The sequence below is a fragment of the Aethina tumida genome, chromosome 1 (genome assembly GCF_024364675.1).
Source record: "Aethina tumida isolate Nest 87 chromosome 1, icAetTumi1.1, whole genome shotgun sequence".
NCBI lineage: Eukaryota > Metazoa > Arthropoda > Insecta > Coleoptera > Nitidulidae > Aethina > Aethina tumida.
This window is the reverse complement of record NC_065435.1, coordinates 3,643,091-3,666,523: the sequence shown is the minus strand read 5'-3', so window position 1 is coordinate 3,666,523 and position 23,433 is coordinate 3,643,091. Positions and strand designations below refer to the sequence as shown.

Here is a 23,433-nt window from a genome sequence, read left to right as displayed (position 1 = left end):
TGACCACAGCCAATTGATTTTTATAGGAAAAAATCAGGTCACTCTATTTTGTAGTCAACAGAGATTAAACATTTAAATGGTCTTCATGTTTATTTTATAAATCCGTATAAACGAACACCTGACAGGGAATTATTAATAAAAATTGAGTTATCTCGGTTAGTTGACATACCACACCCGCAGACTATACATATATCTGGTTCTTAATAATCGAGTTTTGAGTTTAATTAATGCATTATATAGTACATATGCAGATTTTAGCCATTTTGCATCAACCCTCGTGATGTGTCATTTTTAAATCCGAATTCTAACAAAGATTAATGTTAATATGCAGATATATGACGTTTCATGCAAATTACTCTCTACACAAATCGGATAATTTATTGCAATAAGTGCATTATATAGTTTTTGGCGGATTTTGTGCTGATAAATTTGTTATTAGTTTTCCGCCAGACCAGTTACATAAATAAAGAATCCTCGAACTGTACGTACTGTTTCTTTATTTAGAATTATTGCCCTCTAAAACTTTACAGTTTCCTGGATTTGTACATATTATAAACATTGTTATTTGATAAAGGCTTACTTCGACCTTCGTGCACGTGCTGTGTCTGGTGAAGCTCCGTAAACCAAGACCAAGATTTTTCTTGTTTTTTACTAGTTCATCCACTTCGTCTAGTGAACTGAATAGTTCCCATATAGACGTGGATAACGATTCTATTTTCATTGACGTTAGCATTACCTATTCAAATTTTAAAGTAAACAGACTTTTATATTTTCCCGGAACTCAACCGTCGTATTCGATTCCGGGGATTTATTTGCGTTAATGCCCGAAACAACTATTGCCTCAATATTAAAATGATTTTCCAATTCGACTCGCAACAAGAAAAAAGCTTTCCGTCCCGGATAAATTTTTAACAAACCCCGAACATTGCGTCCGGATGAACGGAATGTTTAACATAATTCACAATTACTTTGGGGCAAATGGGGAGGAAAAAAAAAAAGAAGAAGAAAACGAGTTCGTTCACATATTCAGTGGCATTTCTCATTTAAAATTTATCCACCTTTAGTGTATCGAGACCGGGGAGTAAGTGACTCAACTATCTTGGGCGTTAAAAACCATCCCCGCAGACATTAAGTTTGCATTTCGCTGCAAAACTAACCGGAATTTACCGCGGCCCATTACCATCGATGTCGACCGACTGAGGGATTGTAAATCATTTGCTCGTTTCACTTTTGCCAACGCATTTTATTTAAAGTGTGGAACCAATAACGAATTAGCTAAAATTGCTGATTAAATGAAAATAAATAAGTCAGTGCTTTGTTAAATTCGCTGTAAATTTAATTGGTTGTGTGCATTTGAAGTTTTATATAGTTTTAATACTTTTTTAAACCCATTTACAATTTCTATTTATAATTTGTTTTTTTGCTTTTTGTTTGTTAATGTTCTTTTTACTGTACGAGCTTCTGCACAACCAAATACTTTTAATTTAGTTAGTTATTTAGTGAAGGAAACTTTTCAGATTAAAATCCAACTTCTACTGTAATAAAAAAGAAAAAACTAGACAGAAATTGTACTTTAAAATATTGCCATTTTTATTTATTATTTAATAAAACATTGTAAATTTACCCAATCACATTTACAGTATTTTTTTTATTATTTTTGTTGCATTAATAACATTTTTATTCACATTTACAGAATTATTTTTAGTTTTTGTTAGTTTCAGATAGTTACTTAGTCAATTAGTCCTAAAGTGAGTACTTCACTTTCATTAAATAATTAAATATTCTAAATTAATCTAATCATATTTACAGTAATTATATATAAAATAATAAAAGTTATTCTTTAGTTCTTTATTCACATTTACGGAATTATTTTTAGCTTTTGTCAGTTTCAGGTAAAATGTTTAGTAACTTAGTCAACTAGTAATGGAGCGAATACTTTTCAAAATGGCCATTAAATACTAAAATATTATAAATTTATCTAATCACATTGACAGTAATTTTTTATTTTTTATTACCTTAGTAAAATTTGTAATTTAGTCAACCGGTCATAACATGATTATTTGACAAAATAGTTATGAAATGTTTTTTAGTTTTTTATTTATTACATATTAATCATTAACACATTTACAGTATAATTTTTATTTTTCATTACGTTCATAAAATTTGTGATTAATTTAGTCAATCAGTCATAACACATTTACAGTATATTTTTTATTTTTCATTACGTTCATAAAATTTGTGATTAATTTAGTCAATCAGTCATAAAATGATTAGAAATAATCAATTAGAATCTTGCTATGAAATAAGAAAAATTACTCTTTAGTTTTTTATTCACGTTTACAGAAATATTGTTAGTTTTTTGTACTTGTATACTTTTAGTAGCTTAGTCAACTAGTCAAGGAGTGAGTACTTTACTAAATTGCCGTTAAATAATAAAATATTGTAAATTTATCTAGTCACATTTATCGTAATTGTTTTATTTTTAATTACCTTCATAAAATTTCTTAGTAATTTAGTCAATCGTCATAAAATGATTATTTGACAAAATTGTTATGAAATAATAAAAGCTATTCTTTGGTTTTTATTCATATTTACAGAATTTTTTTTAACTTTTGTTAGTTTCAGGTAAAATGTTTAATAACTTAGTCAACTAATCATGTTGTGAGTACTTTTCAAAATTGCCATTAAATAATAAAATATTGTAAACTTATCTAATCACATTATTTTTTTTATTTTTTATTACCTTAATAAAATTTGACAAAATTGCACACATTTACAGTTTTTTCTTTATTTTTTATTACCTTCATAAAATTTGGAAGTAATTTAGTCAATCAGTTATAAAATGATTATTTGACAAAATTACTATGAAATAAGAAAAATTAGTTTTTAGTTTTTTATTCACATTTACAGATATATTGATAGTTTTTGTACTTTTATATAAAATGTTCAGTAGCTTAGTCAATAAGACATGAAGTGAGTACTTTACTAAATTGCCATTAAATAGCATTTTAAAAATTGTTAGTAATTTAGTCAATAGATCATAAAATGATTATTTGATAAAATTGCTATGAAGTAATAAAAATTATTTTTTAGTTTTTATTCACATTTACAGATATATTTTTAGTATTTGTCACTTTTATGTAATATGTTCAATAACTAGACAATTAGTCAGTAAGTACTTGACAAAATTATCATTAAATAATCAAGTATTATAAATTTATCTATTCATATTTACAGTAATCTTTTTATTTATTGTTGATTCTATATAAAAAGTTTAGTAACCTAATTAATAAATTAGAATGTACAAAAAATTATTCCTTTTATATTATCTATTATATTATTATTATTTATAATATAGTGGACATTTAGTGTATGAAAGTTTTCAGTTTATATCTAATTTATTTAGTAAAATGTGTTAATCTGTTTCTTTTATAAATTCTATTTTTAATTTGTTCCCATGTTTATTAAAATTCTTTTAACAGTGCAAGCTTTCTCAGAATTAATTTTTAATTTAGTTAGCTATTTAGTTTTTCTAACTAAAATTCGAAAAATCTAAACACTGTGAAAATTGAACGTAGACATAAAATAAATTAAACCACTACATTGCAAATAAAAACTGTTTTTAATATAATTAAAACAAAGAAGGCTGCATAATTTAATAATAAATTAAAATTAATATAATTTCAGATTTTTAAAGTTTTGTTGAATAAAAAATAAATAAATAAATAGTGTGTGGTAAAATACGAATAAAATGGCAAAAAACGTAACAAAAATTTAATTTGAAACTCTAAAGGTACAAAAATGCACTCAAAAGATAACAATGACTTTGATTATAAACAAATGAGCATTTTGATACATTTAATTGGTTGTGTGTTTGAAACCTTATATAGTTAAATAAAAATGCATAAAAATATATTTTTTAGCATTTTTATAATTAGAATTTTTAATTTGTTCCTGTGTTAAGGTTCTTTTTACTTTACTGTCTTTGTTACAATTATATTTGTTTGATGTAGTTGCTTTGTTAGTACATGAAAGTTTTCCAGATTAAAACTTTTATTGTAAAAAAAAAACATTTTTAGAAATTACATAAATACGAGTTCCTAGAATATGTTAAACAACTAAAATGACTGGATTGTAAACAAAAAGAATGGAATATTTAAACTAGGAAAGTACAAAAATGCCCTCAAGGGTTAAAAACCGTGTTGTTTATTATAAATGAAGCAAACAAATGCGCACTTTGATAAATTCACTGTAAATTTAATTGGTCATGTGCATTTAAAATGTTTAAATTTTATTTAAATCCCTTTTCAGCTAACTGCTCCTTTCATCAGTGTGAACAATTTTGTTGGCTAATTGAACAGAAACTTACTTGTAGACCATCGTAAGTCCAGCTTCCGAATTTCATCTCGCATCTCTGATCATCGAACGGGAACCATGTGATGTCTATCTTGCATGTGCTTTTGAAAATGCCTGGCGGTACGTACATGCAGCTTCCGTTATTTCTTACCACCACATTCGTGGGGTAAGTGCCGTCGAATCCCTCGTCGGCACTGCAACAAATATCGCCTCTTTCAGTTACGTTTCTCCACCCTGTGTGCATGTGTGTGTGTGTGTGTGTCGTGGCCGGGAGGATGGGAGAAGGAAAAAAAAATTGTTGAACACATTTCTAATTAAGGGTTTAATTATAGTGGGTTGTAAGATAAGAGTGACAATGGAGGCGTCATAACAGGTCAACACATTTGAACTATACCATTTAAATGGGATGGTTGAAACAGAGAGATAGTCACTATCCTATTTGGTTGCAGCCCAGCAAATAATTTGGAAAATTAATTGCTGAATTATTGCCAACCTAATTAAGCTTGTTTTTGTTGGAAACAGTCGGTGCGATTAAAAATGAACGGGGATAATAGAATTTGGAATAGTGTCGACGTGTGTTTACCCTGGTAAATATGTTAATATCTCATATAATTTTGCTGGCACTACGAATGCACATATTAAATGTTTTATTGTCGTAAACCGTAAAGCAAAGTTAATAAAAATAATTTCGCCCGGTTTTATGTCTTGTTGTTTAAATCTTCCGTGAATGGGATGGAACAAAGTTTTCCTATTTATTTGCTATCACTGAATAATAAAGAACGTTCCTTAGAAAATTCCAGGGCACTTCCACTCTTACATTATCAAACATTTTGTGGAGTTTCCGAGTACGTGACCAGTTAGATTGTTTCATGTTCCAACCAGAAGATGTTGTTCTAAACTGTTTAACCCAGTTAGGAATCGTCGATATCGAGTACTGATATTATACGCCATATGCTAAACATGCACGTTCCCCGTTTCATTCATTCATCTTCCAGTCGTAAGGAAAACTAATTAAAGATTAACGTCCCCCTCAATTTAAATTGTGTGGTAATATTTTACGGTTACATGTTCGTTTATGCATCACATAAATACGTATTTATGAAACTATTAAATTTGATTTAAAGGATTAACTAATATAATTATTATTTTGCCTTGATGTGTTTATTCTCAATCTAATCTTACCTTACTTTTCTATTTAACCAAACCTAACCTAACGTAATGTAATATAAATAAATAAATTATGCTATTAAATTTGAATGTTATATTATAAATTTTGTTTAAATAAAACTGTTTAGATGCTTTATTACCAATCTTACATTAACCTTCTTTGCCTAATCTAATTGAACCCAACATAACGTATATAAGTATAATGAATCTACAAACTTAACGTAACGTAATATAAATAAATATATGAAACTATTAAATTTAAATTAACCGTTTATGTACTAAATAATATAATTTTGCGTTTTTATATATAATCTAACTTCGCTTAATCTAATCCAACCTAACCTAACCTAACCTAATATAATGTAAAAGTATATGAAATTATTAAATTTAAATTAAACAATAATGTATTTTAACTTAATAAAATAGTTTTGGATTTTTCATTTTGTATTTAACTTAGTTATAGTTTTAAGTTTTTATATCTAATATATCTTATTTTATTTAATTTACACGAACCTAATTTAGCCTAATGTAAATAAATATATGAAATTATTAAATTTAATTTAAACTATGCTTAAATTTTGTTTCACTAAAATAATTTCGAGTTTTATTCCCAATCTAAATTTACCATTCTATGACTGGTTTAATTTAACCTAATGTAATGTAGATAAGAATAGTGAAACTATTAAATTTTTAATGTATTCTTTCCTTTTTTTGCCTTTATGTTAAATGATAATGTATTTTAATTCAATAATATAACTTGGTGTACATATTAAACAATGGTTTTGGAGTATTTATTTCGAATTTAACTTTAACCTTTCTCTGTCTAATCTAACTCAATCTAATGTAACTTACTATAACTTAATGTACTTATACACATTATAACTATTAGATTTAAATTAAATGGTAATGTATTTTGAGACATACCTATAGTTTGGTACATAATTTGAAAGAATAATATTTCTGTGTTTTTATACTCAACCTAATCATATCTTATTTTGCTTAATTTAACTTAACCTAATGTAAATTAGAATATGAAACTATGCAAAATAAACGATAATAAAATAAAATAGTTTGGGAGTTTTTATTTCGAATCTAATCTTACCTTTCTTTACCTAAACTAACCCAATCTAATCTCGCTTAATGTAATTTAATTATAGTGAAACTACTAAATTTAAATTAAATAGTAATATATTTTGTCTCAAAACAATAATACAGTTAAAATCCAACATGACCCTGTCTAATCTAACCCAACCTAACCTAACCTAATGTAATTAAATAGATGAAATAAGAATATAATAAAAATAATGAAACTTTTAAATTTAAATTAAATAGTTACATTACATATTTTGATTAAAAAAAAAATAGTTTATTATATATTTTTAAAGAATAATTTACTTTTGTATTTTTATACCTAATTTATCCTCTACTTATTTTGCTAATGTAAAATCTAATATAACCTAACGTAATATAAATAAGATTATAAAACTAATATATTTTAATTAAACTATAGTGTATTTTAATTCAATAAAATTATTTGGCATATATTTTAAAACAATTATATAGTTATAATCCAACATGACCCTGCTTAATCTAACCCAACCTAACCTAACCTAATGTAATTAAATAGATGAAATAAGAACATAATAAAAATAGTGAAACTATTAAATTCAAATTAAATAGTTACATATTTTGATTAAAAAAATATTTTAGTATATATTTTTAAAGGCTAATAAACTTTTGTATTTTTATACTCAATTTGAACTCGATTTATTTTGCTTAATGTAACCCCATCTAATTTAACCTAACGTAATATAAATAAGATTATGAAACTAATATATTTTAATTAAACGATAACTCAATAAAATTATTTGATACATATTTTAAAACAATTATATAATTATAATCCAACATGACCCTGTCTAATCTCACTCAACCTAATCTAACCTAAATTTATGTAGTTAAATATATGAAACTATTGAATTTAATTTAAACGATGCTGTATTTTGATTTAATAAAATAATTTGTAGAATTTATTCTCAATCTAACCTAACTTTTCTTCGCCTAATCGATCTCAACCTAATCTAGCCTAACGTAATCGAGAAACTATCAAATTTAAATTAAAGCGTAATGTATTTTGAATCAGAAAATAGTCTTTGTATATATTTGAAACAATTTTTGTGTTTGTTTTTATACCCAGTATAACTTTACCTTACTTAGCCTAATCTAATTCAACCTAAATTAAGATAAAGTAATGTAAATGAGAATATGAAACTAATATGTTTAAATTAAACTATAATATATTTTGATTCAATAAAATAATTCTTGTTGAATGTGATATAAATTTATATTAAATGTATTTTGAGTTTACGTTACTTTTTTCTACCTAATTTCATCTAACATATCCTAAATATAATACAAATAAGTACGCTGAAACATTAAAACGACATTAAACAACAATGTATTTTGACACAATATAATAGTGTAGTGTTTGAGTGCTGATATCATACGGCATATGCTAAACATGCACGTTCTCCATTTCATTCATTCATCCATCTTCCAGTCGTAAGGAAAACTAATTAAAGATTAAGGTCTTCCTCAATTTAAATTATGGGGGGATATTGATAGTTACACATTCATTCATATATCCTTTAATACGAGTCGCGAACTATTCCAAAAGTAAATGCAATTATAATTTAATTAATACCCCAAACTATAAATTACTCGAGCTTTGTTTTCAATCCAACACATTTCTTGGCGTTTAACAAAGCACCGAGTATAATGTATCACGAAACAAACTACACCGTTAATGTCCATGGAGAATTTATCGACGATATTTGATTAAAACTTATTTTTACACCCAATCGTTACTCGGACTTTCTTTAAAACAAAAAGAATGTTCCCTACACTGTTTTGGCTAATAAAACTCCACGGAAGGGACCGGGCCTTTATTACACATTTATTTTATTTGATAGCGTTTCATATTACGATCCTGAAACGCTGCTTAGCATCGGCCTTATTGATTGCGAACCCACGACAAAAAATACACAATTAAATCACTTTTATTTCCACAATTTATTATTGCCATTATCGTACTGCATCCCCACTAGTAAAAAAATCGTTTCGCCCACAAATATTAATAGTTTCGTCTGCGTTAAACATCACGTTGATGCCATTAAATTTATCGACGGAAATTTTAATTGTCTTTGGTCCTTTGTTTATGGCATATCAAATGTACATTTAGATGATCCGGGAGAGTATTATTACGTTACCTGTTATACATGAGTACGTCAGGTTTCCATAAGCGATGCGGGGGTATGCGGAGATCCTTTACACCCCCATAATCCGATGCGTTCCATCTTAAATTCATATCGTTCCATTCCTGTAACAAACCGACACCAAAATTCAATGCACAAAATTTTGTAATTAATCAAATTGCTGTATAATTTTAGCAATTAACCGTTGCTTCTAATGCGGTTTTTAATTAGTTGTGCGAAATGTAATTAATTCAACGCGGATTATCTAATGGACAAATTTGCAGAACTAGTTAGTTAATCATTATTTGGATAATAAGTTTAAATATATAGAGTCGATGTGTGGTTTTAGTATGGTTAAACATGATAAACGTGGCTTTAATTTAATTACTGCTTGTTTTTAATTGGTGTGTAATAATGAAATTATATATTATAAACCTGGTGACAACACAGGTCACAGGATTCCAATAACATAATTACTAAAGTGATGGCAAATAATATTAAAATTGCCCAACAATTTTTTGATCGACGGAGTTAGATTGCACAATTCAAGCATTGCACCCCCAGGATTACTTTACGAAGATTTTCAATAAACATGTAAATTTTTCGAGTTTTCCGATTTTTCGCTTATAGATTTAACTTCAGTTAATATCACCCTGTGTTTATCGGGTTCGCTCACATCACCACAAATAAATAATGGAAATCTGTTAAATACAGAGGATTAATTTCGAATGATTTTTAAACACTTCTGAATAAATGGCCATTAATTTTATTGGACGTACGAATGGCTTATTTTTGATTAATTACAAACATTTTCACGGACATTTATTGTTATTTAAATTAACAGGAAGTACGTTTTCTTAAAGGGAAATAATTCACGATTGATTTTATGTTAAGAATGAGTAATTGTTGCTACTTAACATTTTGATTTACGTGGCTAAGGGATATTATTACATTGGAAAAATATTATAGAATTTAAAAAAAATATTAACGAAATTATTGTATTATAGATAAAATATACAGAAATGTATTGAAACTGTTAAATTTATATTGATCTGTTATGTATTCAGGAAGAATAAATTAGTTTATTATTTTTATACCCATTCTAACCTTACCTTATGTTGTCTAATCGAACCCAACCTAACCTTACTCAACATAATATACATTATCCAGAACAACAAAAAAAAACGATTATTTTTAATTTAAATTAATTTTATAATTATTAAGTGTCTAAACTAGTAAAATAAAAATTTGTCCTAGAACACGTTACAACAAGATATTCCTGAAAATTTTTCGATAAAAGGACTGTCCATCTTGATAAGTCACTTAGGCTTATTTGCTTCTTATTTCTGTTTCCAACAAATTTGTATCTTTAATTTAAGGAAAATTAATGAATATCTATTTAGAAACAGTTGAAATGATAAGGAATAAGATGATCTGAGTAAAATTATTCAAGATACTTGACTTCAAAGTTGATTCACCCCTACAAAATGACATCCTTCATAATATTTCTGATTAGAGAGCTATTAATTTTGAATGGGTCATTTAGACTCACTTACATTCTAATTCTTTTTTCAGCATATTTGTCTTTAATCAGAACTAATAATGAACTGGTAAGAAACCAGATATTCTACGTGAATTCTTCAAGTTGGACTTCAAAAATGGATGAGATTTTACAACACGATATTCCTGAAAATTTTTCGATAAAGGAACTGTCCATGTTGAACAAGTCACTTAGGCTTATTTGCTTCTTATTTCTGTTTCCAACAAATTTTTATCTTTAATTTAAGGAAAATTCATAAATATCTATTTAGAAACAGTTGAAATGATAAGGAATAAGATGATCTGAGGAAAATTATTCAAGATTCACCCCTACAAAATAACATTCTTGACAATATTTCGATTAGATAATTATTAATTTTGAATAGGTCATTTAAACTCACTTGCATCCTAATTTTTTTTTTCAGCATTTTTATCTTTAATCACAATTAATAATGAACTGGTAAGAGACAAGATATTCTAGGTGAATTCTTCATGTTGGACTTCAAAAATGGATGAAATTTTACAACACGATATTCCTGAAAATTTTTCGATAAAAGAACTGTCCATGTTGGACAAGTCACTTAGGCTTATTTGCTTCTTATTTCTGTTTCCAACAAATTTTTATCCTTAATTTAAGGAAAGTTAATAAATATCTATTTAGAAACAGCTGAAATGATAAGGAATAAGATGATCTGAGTAAAATTATTCAAGATGTTTCACCCCTACAAAATGACATTTTTGACAATATTTCGATTAGAGATCTATTAATTTTGAATAGGTCATTTAGACTCACTTGGATCCTAATTCTTTTTTCAGCATTTTTATCTTTAATCACAATTAATAATGAACTGGTAAGAAACAATGTTCAACAGGTATATTTTAGAATGAAATTTTCAAAATTATTATGGCCAAACTGTACATTTTAATATAATTAAATAGTTATAGTGCTTTTATTTGGACTAACTTTACTTAACACAACCTAACCTAATCTAATCTCCTAAAGAGCCAGAAAGTTAAAATCCCTAACATAAACTAATCTAACTTAACATCACCTAAACTGACCTAATTTAAGTATTCTGACAAAGTTGTTGCTGGAGACAAAGTGTTGGCACATAAAATATATATCCGAGGTTGCAAATGGTAAAAATGTGTTAAGAAGTGGAAGATGCACAAGAAAAAGTATGTGTTGACGTCAGTCAATTTCAATATCAGTAAAATATATGTTAGCATATTTGAGTTTAAAGCGTAGAAACGTTTTGTTAGTAAGAAAAGAGGGACCAGAAAATATTAAATTTATATTCGGTTTCTAAAACAGGATGAAAATATTTAACATTGTGCTTTCAATATAAGGAGAAATACATGAAATATTCATTATATGTAAATCTGCAGCAAATAGAGAATTAACTGGCTGGATATATTCTCCGATAATTTACGAAAGCAATACATATTCAATAAAGACGAATTCCATATATTAGGAGGTTTATTGGGGGGCCTTATACGAATTTGTTAACGTACGCGGCGCAGCCGAAAAGTCTTATACCATCTAATGAATTTTCGCGGTTGATTCTGGCCAAGATTGATGGGTGGTTCACCCACAAAAAAGCTACATTACATCAGTGAAATATCGGAAGTATTTTGAAAATTTGCCAACACCGAAAAAGTGCAGTACAGCAACCGCTTAGCTACACAATATAAATCTTGCACTTAAGTGTCATAAATACCACGAAGACGTTCACATTGTGTAACCCGGCGAAGTTTTATATATCGCCATTGTGGTTCATTTAAAGTAAGTCAAACGCAGAACTTTTAAAAAATTCACCGACCCCGAAACAAGCCATTCCATTCTATTCCACCGAACGAGATAATTTCCTATCTTGATGATATTTAATGTAACAAGTACTTTATATTTGTTAGTCATGTTTGCCGTAGCACAGCTTCACTTAGATAAACATAATTGAAAATTATGTGTTTGCCTTGTAGTGGCGAATTTACTCAATAACGTATAAACAGTTTCCTGTATGGCTGATCTAATTGCTTAAATATTTTATTAACCAAATTGGTTTATGTAAATCGCCCTTTGATTTATGGGGCAAACTTTTGCAACCTGTTCACGCCTCAAAATTAATATTACGAACATTGTCCGATGCACAAGATTATCAAGGCAAAAAATAAACTTCCATGAATTAGTTTCGATGAATTTCCCTCGGCTCAGATAAAAACTTTTTAAGGCGTTTAACGGTGAATTTAATAAAGACTGCGGTCAACCAACGAAAATCACTAACAGTCTTATAACTGAGTATCAAACAACTTCTCCAGCACTTTTTTCCTACTCCCCGTCGACTACATAAACGTCAATACAATAACGGTTTATTTTTTCTTTTTATTAAGCGGCCCCACATTTATTTTTACGGGTGTTTGTTATCAGATGTTTGTTTTGATTTCGAATTTAAATTTGCCCCTGTATTCATCAAAACCGTTTTCAGACGTCTCAGTTTGAGGGGCATAATTCTGATACATATTAAATTTGGGGTCTTTTCAAATTAATTTTCAGGTCTCCAATTTTCGGATTATTCGGCCCTGTTTTTATTTACCGTGTCTCTTTTTTCCATCACTTTTGCCCTTCTTTAAACCTGTATTTTAAACGATACATCTCCGGGTTGGCTCTGCTCCTCTTTAATTTGCCAGTCATCGGAGTGTGCAAGGAACAGAATGGTCTAAGTCAATTTTTCGAGATGTTTCACTTCAATGCTAACAAAATATGATGATATTTTAAAACTGTTTCGTTATGAGAGCTAAAAATTTTGAAAATATCGTTTAGAAATGATAAGGAATAAGAAGCTTGACGTCAAAGTTGATTAATCCTTACAAAATGACATTCTTGACAATATTTCGATAAAAGGGCTATTAATTTTGAAAGGGTCATTTGCTTCTTATTTATTTTTTCAGCATATTTAACCATAGTTAATAATGAACTGGTAAGAAATAAGATGTTCTAAGTAAACTCTTAAGTTATTGAGTTTCAAAAATAGATGAGTTTTTACATGACTTTAAGGTTCATTTGCTTCTTATTTCTGTTTCCAACAATTTTTATATTTAATTTAAGGAAAATTAATAAATATCTATGTAGAAACAGCTGAAATGATAAGAAATAAGATGATGAGTAAAATTATTCAAGATGCTTGACTTTAAAGTTGATTAACCCCTACAAAATGAGATTTTTGACAATATTTCGATAAGAAATAGAATTAATTTTGAAAAGGTCATATAGACTCATTTGTTTCTTATTTCTTTTTTAGCATAAACTGATAAGTAACAAGATATTCTTCAAGATAGTGGGCTTCTGAAATTGATGAATTTTTACATGATATTCTTGAAAATATTTCGATAACAATAATTTGTTTCAAACAATTTTATTATTTAATTTAATGATAATTAATTAATAAATCCCTATTTATAAATAGCTGAGTTCAAAATTGATTATTTCTTACAAAATTACATTCTTGAAAATATTTCGATAAAAGATTTTTGAAAGAGACAATTAAACCTTTTCTTTCTTCAATATTTGTTGTCTTTAATTATAATTAATAACAAACTGGTAAGAAACAGCATTGGTCTCAGTAAATACTAAAATTATATTCCTGATAATATTTCAGTAACAGAGCTAATGAAAATGTTACATAGACTCATTTGCTTCTTATTTCTGTTTTCAACAATTTTTTTCTTTAGTTTAAGAATGATTAATGAGATTTCATTTATGAAGAAAAGAATTAAAAAGGAAATAGGTAAAGTTATCTTGGTTGGTTAATCTCAAATAATTTTTTTTAATTTAAGAATTGGCGAGTCTCTATTTATGAAGGACTGAATTGAAATAGTTTGAATACATTTCTCAAGACGTTTTACATCAAAATTGACTGATCAGTCAATATATTCAAAAATGAGATATATAAAATTTGTAGGGGCCATTTAACAATTTAATAACTGACCAAATCAAACGAGGAAAAATAAAAATATATACCGATCAGCAAAGTAAATCCAATTGTGTACTGTATCTTGGATTTGGGGTGTACGTAATACGGCTGGAAGTTTAGCAGATAGATTTCAATAGTGCCGATACGATACGTTCCTGCAAACGAGAACTAGTCACCTGCAGGACATTCAAAGCAAAACTGCGGCAACGATCGATTGTATAATAGGGCACACATCAGTAAATTTCAAGAGAATTTATGAAAAGGCACCGTGCAAGAGCTAATAAACTCGTATCGAGAGTTTTTAACTTATCTGATAGTTTCGGCACTTTATCGTAAAACCGAAACAACATTATCGGGTAAACCATTGTTTCGGCGTGCAATAAAAAGGCGATTAATTGAAATTATTAGGTATTAAAGCGGATTTTGTGCCGGTGGGAAGGCGACGGTGTAAAATGCAGGGGTCGGTATTTAATAACATAGCACTCCCATATGCAAAACCCTCTAAATGCTTGTTTAAATATTTTAGCAGTACGTGAATAGCTTTAAACGCATCAACTTCGTTTATTAACGTTACATGCAATTGTATTAGACCAATTAACGTAACTTTAATGAGACACTAAATCATAAACATTAACGTTTCAAAGGTTCACGCCTGTGCTGGTTCTGTTTACATGTTTATTAAAGGCGATTCTATTATTATGGCTTCAAAGAAAGGTTTTATTACTGGTTTTGATGACAATTAAACAGAAATTTATATGGTTTTACTATACATTGTAGGCCCTTTCAATTAATTAAACGTATGGGATTTGTCCAAAAGTAATGCCTTTATCAAAGTCTTTTTATGTCTCATGTTAAGCCAACACACAAACGCGTAGGTTTAAGCTCATTTATCAATGATGGCGAGCTGTGACTCCTTCACCGACCTTTAAGTCTAACTAAGTCAGTTTATTAAGATATTCAATCATAAATTAGACAAAATTATTGTTGATTTTGCTGAATTTCGTCACCACAGAAAGTATTAGCTCTGCAACGTATTGATAATGAACAACTTCGTAATTCCCGATGGTTTTGCTGGAATTACTTAATTATTGAAGTGACCAGGACTGGACAACCGCATTTATAGCCACTATAATGACATATAATCAATTTTCATGAGAATAATTTCTATTGATAACGATCGATTTCATCTCAACCACACACAACCACTCAATTTAGGTGTATTGTGACACACCACATTGTTAATATAACCACAATTCGTAAATACATGTAGAGATCGATGAGATAAAACAACAAGATTATTAATGACGAGCCTGAAAAGAGTAAAGTGATTATCTTAACACTTCCATTTGAGTTGTCCCTTACACAAGTCAAAATAATCTTCTTCTAATCAATCAGTGGAGACAAAGGAATTATATTAATTTTCGGAGAAATTAGTAAAACGTTTTAATGATGATGGAGATGATGTTGCGTGGGCAATAGTTCACACACAGATTTCAAAGCTTTCAGGGTTCCACAAATAGAAAGACGATCTAACGTAATATGGACAAACATTGTTATTTACCGTCCTCCCCATATTTTAGCAAAATTCCGGCCCGCTAAGAAAACGGGAGACAACAGAGGCTCGTCAAGACCGGAGAATATCAATATCGTTTCATTTATTCAGGAATTAACCGTGGAGAAGCTTGCTGAAAACCAGACATTCGAACAGGGCTACATTGTCGTTCATACGTAGAGCAACAAATTAAAAAACAATTTTATTAAAAGAACGTTTTTTAATTTAAATTAATTTTATAAATTATTAAGTGTCTAAATATTAAGGCTTTATATAATAATATATCAATACAGTTGATTTTATAATTTATTTCTGTGTACTGTACTTTTGACCCTTGAATTTCTTTCAAATATTAATGAATATCTAACTAAACTCACTATTAAACAATTATATTGCCGTATTGTTATCAAACAAAAGTAAACAAGACAAATGAAAATTTCTAAAGTTTCTCTACATATGAGTGATAGTGTCATCGTACAATAAAAGCGAATTTAAAAACTAGAATTAACAATGCCCACAGGACTAATAAAAATGTCGATCGAGTCCAGCCATGAACTGATTCGTTATCAGTCGATTTCTATTAAATTAAATTACAACCGAATGGAGAGGGCATTATCAGATTCGCTATGGAAACACAAGCACGGATTACTGAATGATTTTCGGTACACTGTTTGCAAACATCACCAAAATAATAAATAATGACTGTTTGTGGCATTTTAGTCATCCCTAAAGGACACGATTTATGTCGGCCCAATAAATTTCACTCCCATTCTCACACACAATTTCAACACGATAAAAACAGGTGTGATGTGCACGGCACTTTTGCATTTATCAGCCAATCTATTGGTGCTTTTTTTTATTTATTTAATGTTTAATCACGTGACTTTGATATATCACGTCTTGTCTGCTCCGCCTGTTTTGTCACGGTTGTTCTTCTGTCTGATTTGGTCGCGTTCACGTCCGTATTGTTCCTCCTCCACGTTTCTGATCGTCCTCCGCCCTTGTTGATCATCCGAGTAAAATTTGGCAGATACTTGTCACCTTTCATCAGGCAGCAACCTGACCCTTGTCTAATTATTATGTCTCACTTTGCGAATATTATATTTACGACTCGTGACGCTTATCAATCTTTCATCCAACATCTCGAATATTCCCGTAGATTTTTGTGGCATCCCTTTTAAGTTCACAGAACGGTGCGCCATTAAAAATTCCCTTTGCCAAGCCAAGTCTGGCAATACTTATATCGGGACGAGCTGGCAGCAAAAATTCGCCGTTAAATACACAAAACATTCGTCCTTAAGCACTGGCATAATCGCTTTAATCAATAATCCGAGTATTTCAGGAATGCGTGTAAACACAAATCATCTTTGTTACACGTTGATGAAAGGCCTCATACATTTTTAAAATGTCCTTAAGAATTCCCATACCAACTGGGGGGTTAAAGTTCAAAGTTGAATGAATCTTTTTTTAAGAAGACCACTCCGAAGATCTGCCTGCATGTTTGTTCTTGATGTGTATTTAACTCAAGTTGGTTTAATAGAGGAACTAGATTTCTAAATAAAACAACGATTAAGAGATTGTATTGACTTAGAACTTGCATCGGCAGGATAACAGTCAGCTAATTTAGCATGTCAAAAGAGTTAAGGAATTTAATCTGAGTGTTGCGTGGTCTTGACATTGAATGTAAAGTTGAGTTCAAAGGGGCGCAGACACTAGAAAAACTACTAAGCTAATTGGTTGTCTGAATGTATGTCAAGTGTATATTTTATATATTTACATTGTTTGCGTTTTCAATTAAAATCTTAATTTCGTACATCAAAGTGCTGTCAAGTGAGTGTTGGCCTTGAACGTAAGTTTGGGCCTTAAAGTAAACTTCCTCGATTTACAAGGAAAATTGGCTTTTTGTCGGGTATAAGTTACATGATTTTCATGCAGCTTTGTACAAGAAATCCTCAAGTAAATGTTGTAAATAACTTCTATCGTAATCAGCCAGCCTTTCAACCGCCGCATCTAATATTTAATTAATATCCTTTCATCTAGTTTCAAAAACCTCTCGCAACATAAAATTACTAGCCTCTTAAATGTTAAAACAATATTAATTAGAAATACGTTGTGTTTCTCCCTTTGTATTACATTTTATAAGGTCTTTATGCCGAATAACGTCGACACGTGTAACGGAATTATTCATACTCGCAAACAATTTCAAGTCTTATTTGCTCCAAATACCCGTAATTACTGTTGAATAAAAGCAAACGTACAAAGCCATTTTTGTATTTAACAGTCACGAGCTTGATCCCCATTTAATTATTTCATTTCTCACAGACCATCAACAATAATATTAAGGTACATTTACACGGGATAAAAAAACACAATCTAATCAATTTGTGGTTACTAATTTTTCTGTCGCTTTCAATTTTCTTTTGTTCTGTTTCTGGTGATACTTTTTTATGACTTTAGGTCTAGACTTTTGGTATCTTTATAAATTATCCATCAAGGTGTCCTTTGTCACAGGCACCACATAAACACGGGGATACGGCAGGAATGTGCTATTCTTGCTTTTTTGACTTCTTTTCTTCTTTCTATATTTAAACTGAATTGTCCAATATATTCAGATGACTTGTATTGGATTTGCAGCTATTATTTTTTATGTAGCTTTAAATTGTGTTTTATCTGCTTTCCGTTGTGACATTGCATTTTGGTCTTCGATTTAGTACTTCCATTAGTTTTTATAAATCTTTAGATTCTCCTTTCTTTAAGGTTTTTATCCTTTTTGTAATGAATGAACTATAAAGACAAAAAAAGACAAAAATTTACAATTATTTGATAAAATTTAACATTCTTACTGTATCTTTGTCTCATTTTTTTCTTCTTAAATTTAAACTAAACTGTTCATAAAATTTATATAAACTGTATTAAATTCTATTGTATTTTATATTATTTCTTCAATTAAATGGTTTTTGTTGAGATTTTTAGATATCGATTTAGTACTACTACTATTTTTTATAAATTAATTCTTCATATTCTCATTGGTTTAAAGTAAGTTCTTGTCAATTTTGTAATAAACAGTGTATTAAAACAAAGAAAAGACAAAAGATTCACTTATTATCTGGTTTTTATTGATATATTTTAATATCTTCAAGTCCTCGATTTAGTACTCCTGTTGTTTTTTATGAATTAATTCTTCATATTCTCCTTACTTTAAAGTATCTTGTCATTTTTGTAATAGAAAGTCTATAGAAACACAGAAAAGGAAAAATGTTCACTTCTGTGACACACTTTAATATTCTTGCTTTATAATGGTCTTTTTTCCTTCTTTTCTTTTTAAATTTAATTTGATTTATCCACAACATTAAAAATATGTATTATATTTTATTGTATTTTCAGTTATTATTATTTCTATAGCTTTAATCACTTATTATCTTGATTTTATTGATATATTTTAATATCTTCAGGTTCTCGATTTAGTACTCCTGTTATTTTTTATGAATTAATTATTCATACTCTCCTTACTTTAAAGTCTTTTTTTAATAGATATTTCGTAAAAATAAAGGAAAAGCAAAATATTCACTTCTATGATAGATTTAAATATTTTTGTTTTATCTGTGTCCCTTTTTATTTTCTTTTTTCTTGTCCACATTAAAAATAAATGTATTAAATTTTGTTGTATTTTCAATTATTAATTCTTTTTGTAGCTTTAAATCATTTGTTTCTGGTTTTTATTGATATATTTTGATAATTATTCATATTCTCCTTACTTTAAAGTGTCTTTTTTGTAATAAACAGTGTATAAAAACTTAGTGTTTTTTATTTTTATTTTTTGTAAATAATTTATTTTATAGATATTCAATATAGACCAATTTCCTTGTTATATTTCTGTTTAATTCTTTACTAATACAAAAAAACTTCATTCTTATTCATTTTATTCTTATTCATTCTTCTTTTCAATTTTGAGTGGCCAAATCCCATTTTATTTTTATGTCTGTCACAAAGTAATTTAAAAAAAAATGTAATATTGTTTTTCTGTAGAAAGTAATTCCAATTTGCAATGAAAAGATGCACCAGGGTTTGTTTTGATGGAGTTTAAAAAAGGGTGGTTCGATCGTGCGGTCGTGAATCGATGTTGCAATATCCGTCGCTCCTAGAGTCTATGTATGCATGAAGGTTAACAATTAAACCCCTTTAGGACCACATGATCGAGCTACAAACCCATTTCGTCAATGAACAAACAGCTTTGTTTATTATGTTTACATTTGCAGTCAGGTGGTATTTTACGAAACAACAGATTTCATTTAATTACTGAGTCGAACTATATTACAGGAAATGACTGGATCAAACTACACAGAAACAAAACTAATTAATCCAGAATGTTTTTATGTTAGTGTGTTTAAAGGCATTGCCTCCGTATCGCCACAGGCGAAATTAACCCAGCGGAATCACGGGGTGTAAAACATAACTAAGTTTCGGGAGTTCAATCAATTTTCGGCAAAATCGAAATTCGTGTGTCGTATATGAATATCTACGTGATCCGATTCGAGTTAATTGAGCCATAAAGGAATGTTGGCTTAGGAGTTTCTTCCGATGTTCATGTTTTCAACGGAAAAAAGAGCTGCCCGCAGCAAAAGCCATCGCTAATTTTTGTTTGCACATAATATTGATAAAAACTGTTAAACATTTTTTTAACGTACACAATAAAAGGGAATCCAATTTGGTTCCTGGCGGATGTGATTTTCTATAAAATCGGATTCCAAAAAATCTCCCATACATTTTGAGAAATAATTTAGTTTTACATGATCAAACCAAAAAAGAGTACCATATTCACTATCGCACCTATGTAGAGCAATAAATTAAAAAACATATATTAAGAAAACATCTTTTTAATTTAAATTACTTTTATAATATTAAGTGTCTTTATTATAGTTTTTACATAACTTTTTATTTTGAACATGGTTCATAAGTAAAGCAACCAAACCGTATATTAAATACAATTGATTTTATAATTTATTTCTGTGCCCGACATCGTTCCTTAAAGCTAAAAATGTATCGATTCAAATTAAACAACAAATTGTGCCGTGGACAAGAAAATAAAAATGCTTTCTGTTCGTGACCCGTTTATCAGTAAATCCCGCATAAATCAAGTAATAAACGAAGTCAGGTGAGTACCATAAAACGAAGATTAAAAGAAGCAGGTCTCTGTGGTGGACAATCAGCAAAGAAGTCCTCCATTTCTGCAAAAATAGAGCAGCAAAACTACTTTTTGCAGGAGAACCTGTGAACTGGATGGAAAATAATTTTGTTTTCCGATGAAAGTCGGTTCCAATCATTCAAATTTGATGGTTTTTCATGGGTAAGAAGGCGAATTAATGAAAGGTAATGGGTGTTTGGGCATTACTACATTAAATAATAATCCATACAATTCCATAAAACGTATCCGATGGTTGATTTATGCACGAGGATTTCAGGTTTCAGGTCGATCTTCACGTTGTTATTCTTCAGTATATTCGTTGTCACTTTTAAACTGACGAATACAAAATTGTGCCGTTAATTTAAGCTGATTTTTGATCAAATAAAGCGAATTTTAAACTTGAATAGACCAACTTTAACAAAAAAGTGTTAGAAACTTTGAAGGAAAAGAAATAAATATCACAGTCAGAAAGAGCATAAAAATGTTACATTACAATTTAAAATTTGATTGAAACAAATGAGGCACTAGAAAGGCAAACTATTTCTAGCACCCAATATTGTTTGAAGTGTTAAAAATTGAATTTTCGAACGTGCAATACAAGTAAAACGACAAACAACAAAGCCGAAATAAAACGATCAGATTACACTCGTAGTACTTTAAACTTAGCTCTGAAGAAAATTTAATAAGATGTGAGCATCAGATATCGTAGTATTGAGTAGGTTTCCGCGTCGAATAGTTCAGGTGTCGGGTGTATTTTTATGGGGTGACACTTCACACCAAACTAGATTAGTGGAACATAAAACGTGAGTAATTTATAATTGATGGTCGGGAGTTTATTGTTGAAACTTGGACGTTTTTAATTGCGGAAACAGCAAATTCGGCACAGGTCCAAGCTCCTATTAATATTATACATATACGATGGCCACAATTTGATGAATTGACATTGAATTAAATTTAAAATGAATTTCCAACGATTAATTTATATTTTATCGGAACAAATTCATTTTAAATTGGAATAAATCACATCAGGAGTACTTAAAAATGAAATTTTGTGTTGCATATTTTATGCATTTGCCCAAATACGTTTTGTACACATTGAATAATTAAAATTGGCTATATCTCTTAAATCATGCTATCCTGGAGATTTATCGGACATAAATTGAATATGTTTTTGTATTATGGAATAATTAAAGTTCGCATTGTCACATGTTGGTAATATAGTACTAAAATTCATGAACGTTAAATTGAAATTTGAGTCACACGTTTGATCTGATCTTTGGATTTTTCCCCGTTTGTTGGTTGGAAAATTCGTAAAATTCGTATGCGGTGGCGTTTTCCTATTTTATCGCTTACATTAATAAGTTGGAAAAAATCCAGAATAAGTTTTTAAATTTGGCGTGATGTAAGTGTATCACGTAAAACCACGAAATTGGTTTGATCCACCAATATCCAATATCGTCGGAAAACGTTCTCCACGAAAATATTGCTGATTTCGTAAAATTAGATAAATAGTATTGTTTCTTGTCCTGCATAAAATAAACGGTATCTATCCTGTCTACGTGCATTTCATATATCGGAAAACTACTTAATTTCCTTTCCCGAACAACCAGATAAGGATCTGCCACAGATTTGCTCATCCTACGTTCAATGACAGCACATTTACATCAACATAAACCATAAAAACGGCTTTTTATCCTTTTTAACAGTTTGTCATCACATGTTTATTCTGTTCCTTAAATCATTCAATGTTAATTAAGATATTTTTTATGTAGCACTAAAGTTAGGAAAATATGTTTGGTTACGATCGTGTACTAAAAATCACATAAACCAGATGTTATTTTGTGGTCCATTTAATTATGGTTGTATAGTCAACAATAAAAACTCTTTTCCTCTTTTTGAATAAAGTAGCATGGAAATGTATGATAAAATCAATAGTTTATAACATTTTAAAATAATTAAAACGTTTTAATTTAATTAATTGCTTTAAATATAAACATACTATATTTTTATATAAAAAATTAAAACAATATTTTTATAAACAGTTGTTATTAATTGAAAAAATTGGGTCAAATTTTGATTTTTAAACTAAGTCAATGTCAAAAAAGCTTTTAAATTAAAAAGTTAATAAATATATTTCAATAATAAAATATGGGAAAATTCAAATAAAGCTGTAAATTTTCATCTAGTCTTGGTTTAAATAAATCATATTGAAACTTTATGAAAACTATAATCACAATAAAATGGAATATTTATTATTTTTAATTTTTAACTTATTTTAACAAATTTCAGGAAATAAATATTTTCAACTCAAAATACGTGGTACACTAAAATCTACGTTTTTTTTTTTTACAATTTCAATTTGAAAATAGATTATCGAGAATGTATTTTTTTATTGTTTTTTTACTATTTTTTCAC

General features: G+C 28.8%; 1 protein-coding gene across 1 annotated transcript in view; it reads right to left on the bottom strand.

The window, feature by feature from the left end:
- The window catches only part of LOC109608305 (neuronal acetylcholine receptor subunit alpha-7), a 123,825-nt gene that overhangs the window by 17,465 nt on the left and 82,927 nt on the right, over positions 1–23,433 (bottom strand). The window contains exons 4-5 of the mRNA XM_049961001.1: positions 8,793–8,902; positions 4,370–4,550 (exon numbers count right to left, since the gene is read on the bottom strand). Coding sequence (XP_049816958.1) covers positions 4,370–4,550; positions 8,793–8,902 — 291 coding nt within the window. The remainder of the gene's footprint in view (positions 1–4,369; positions 4,551–8,792; positions 8,903–23,433) is intronic.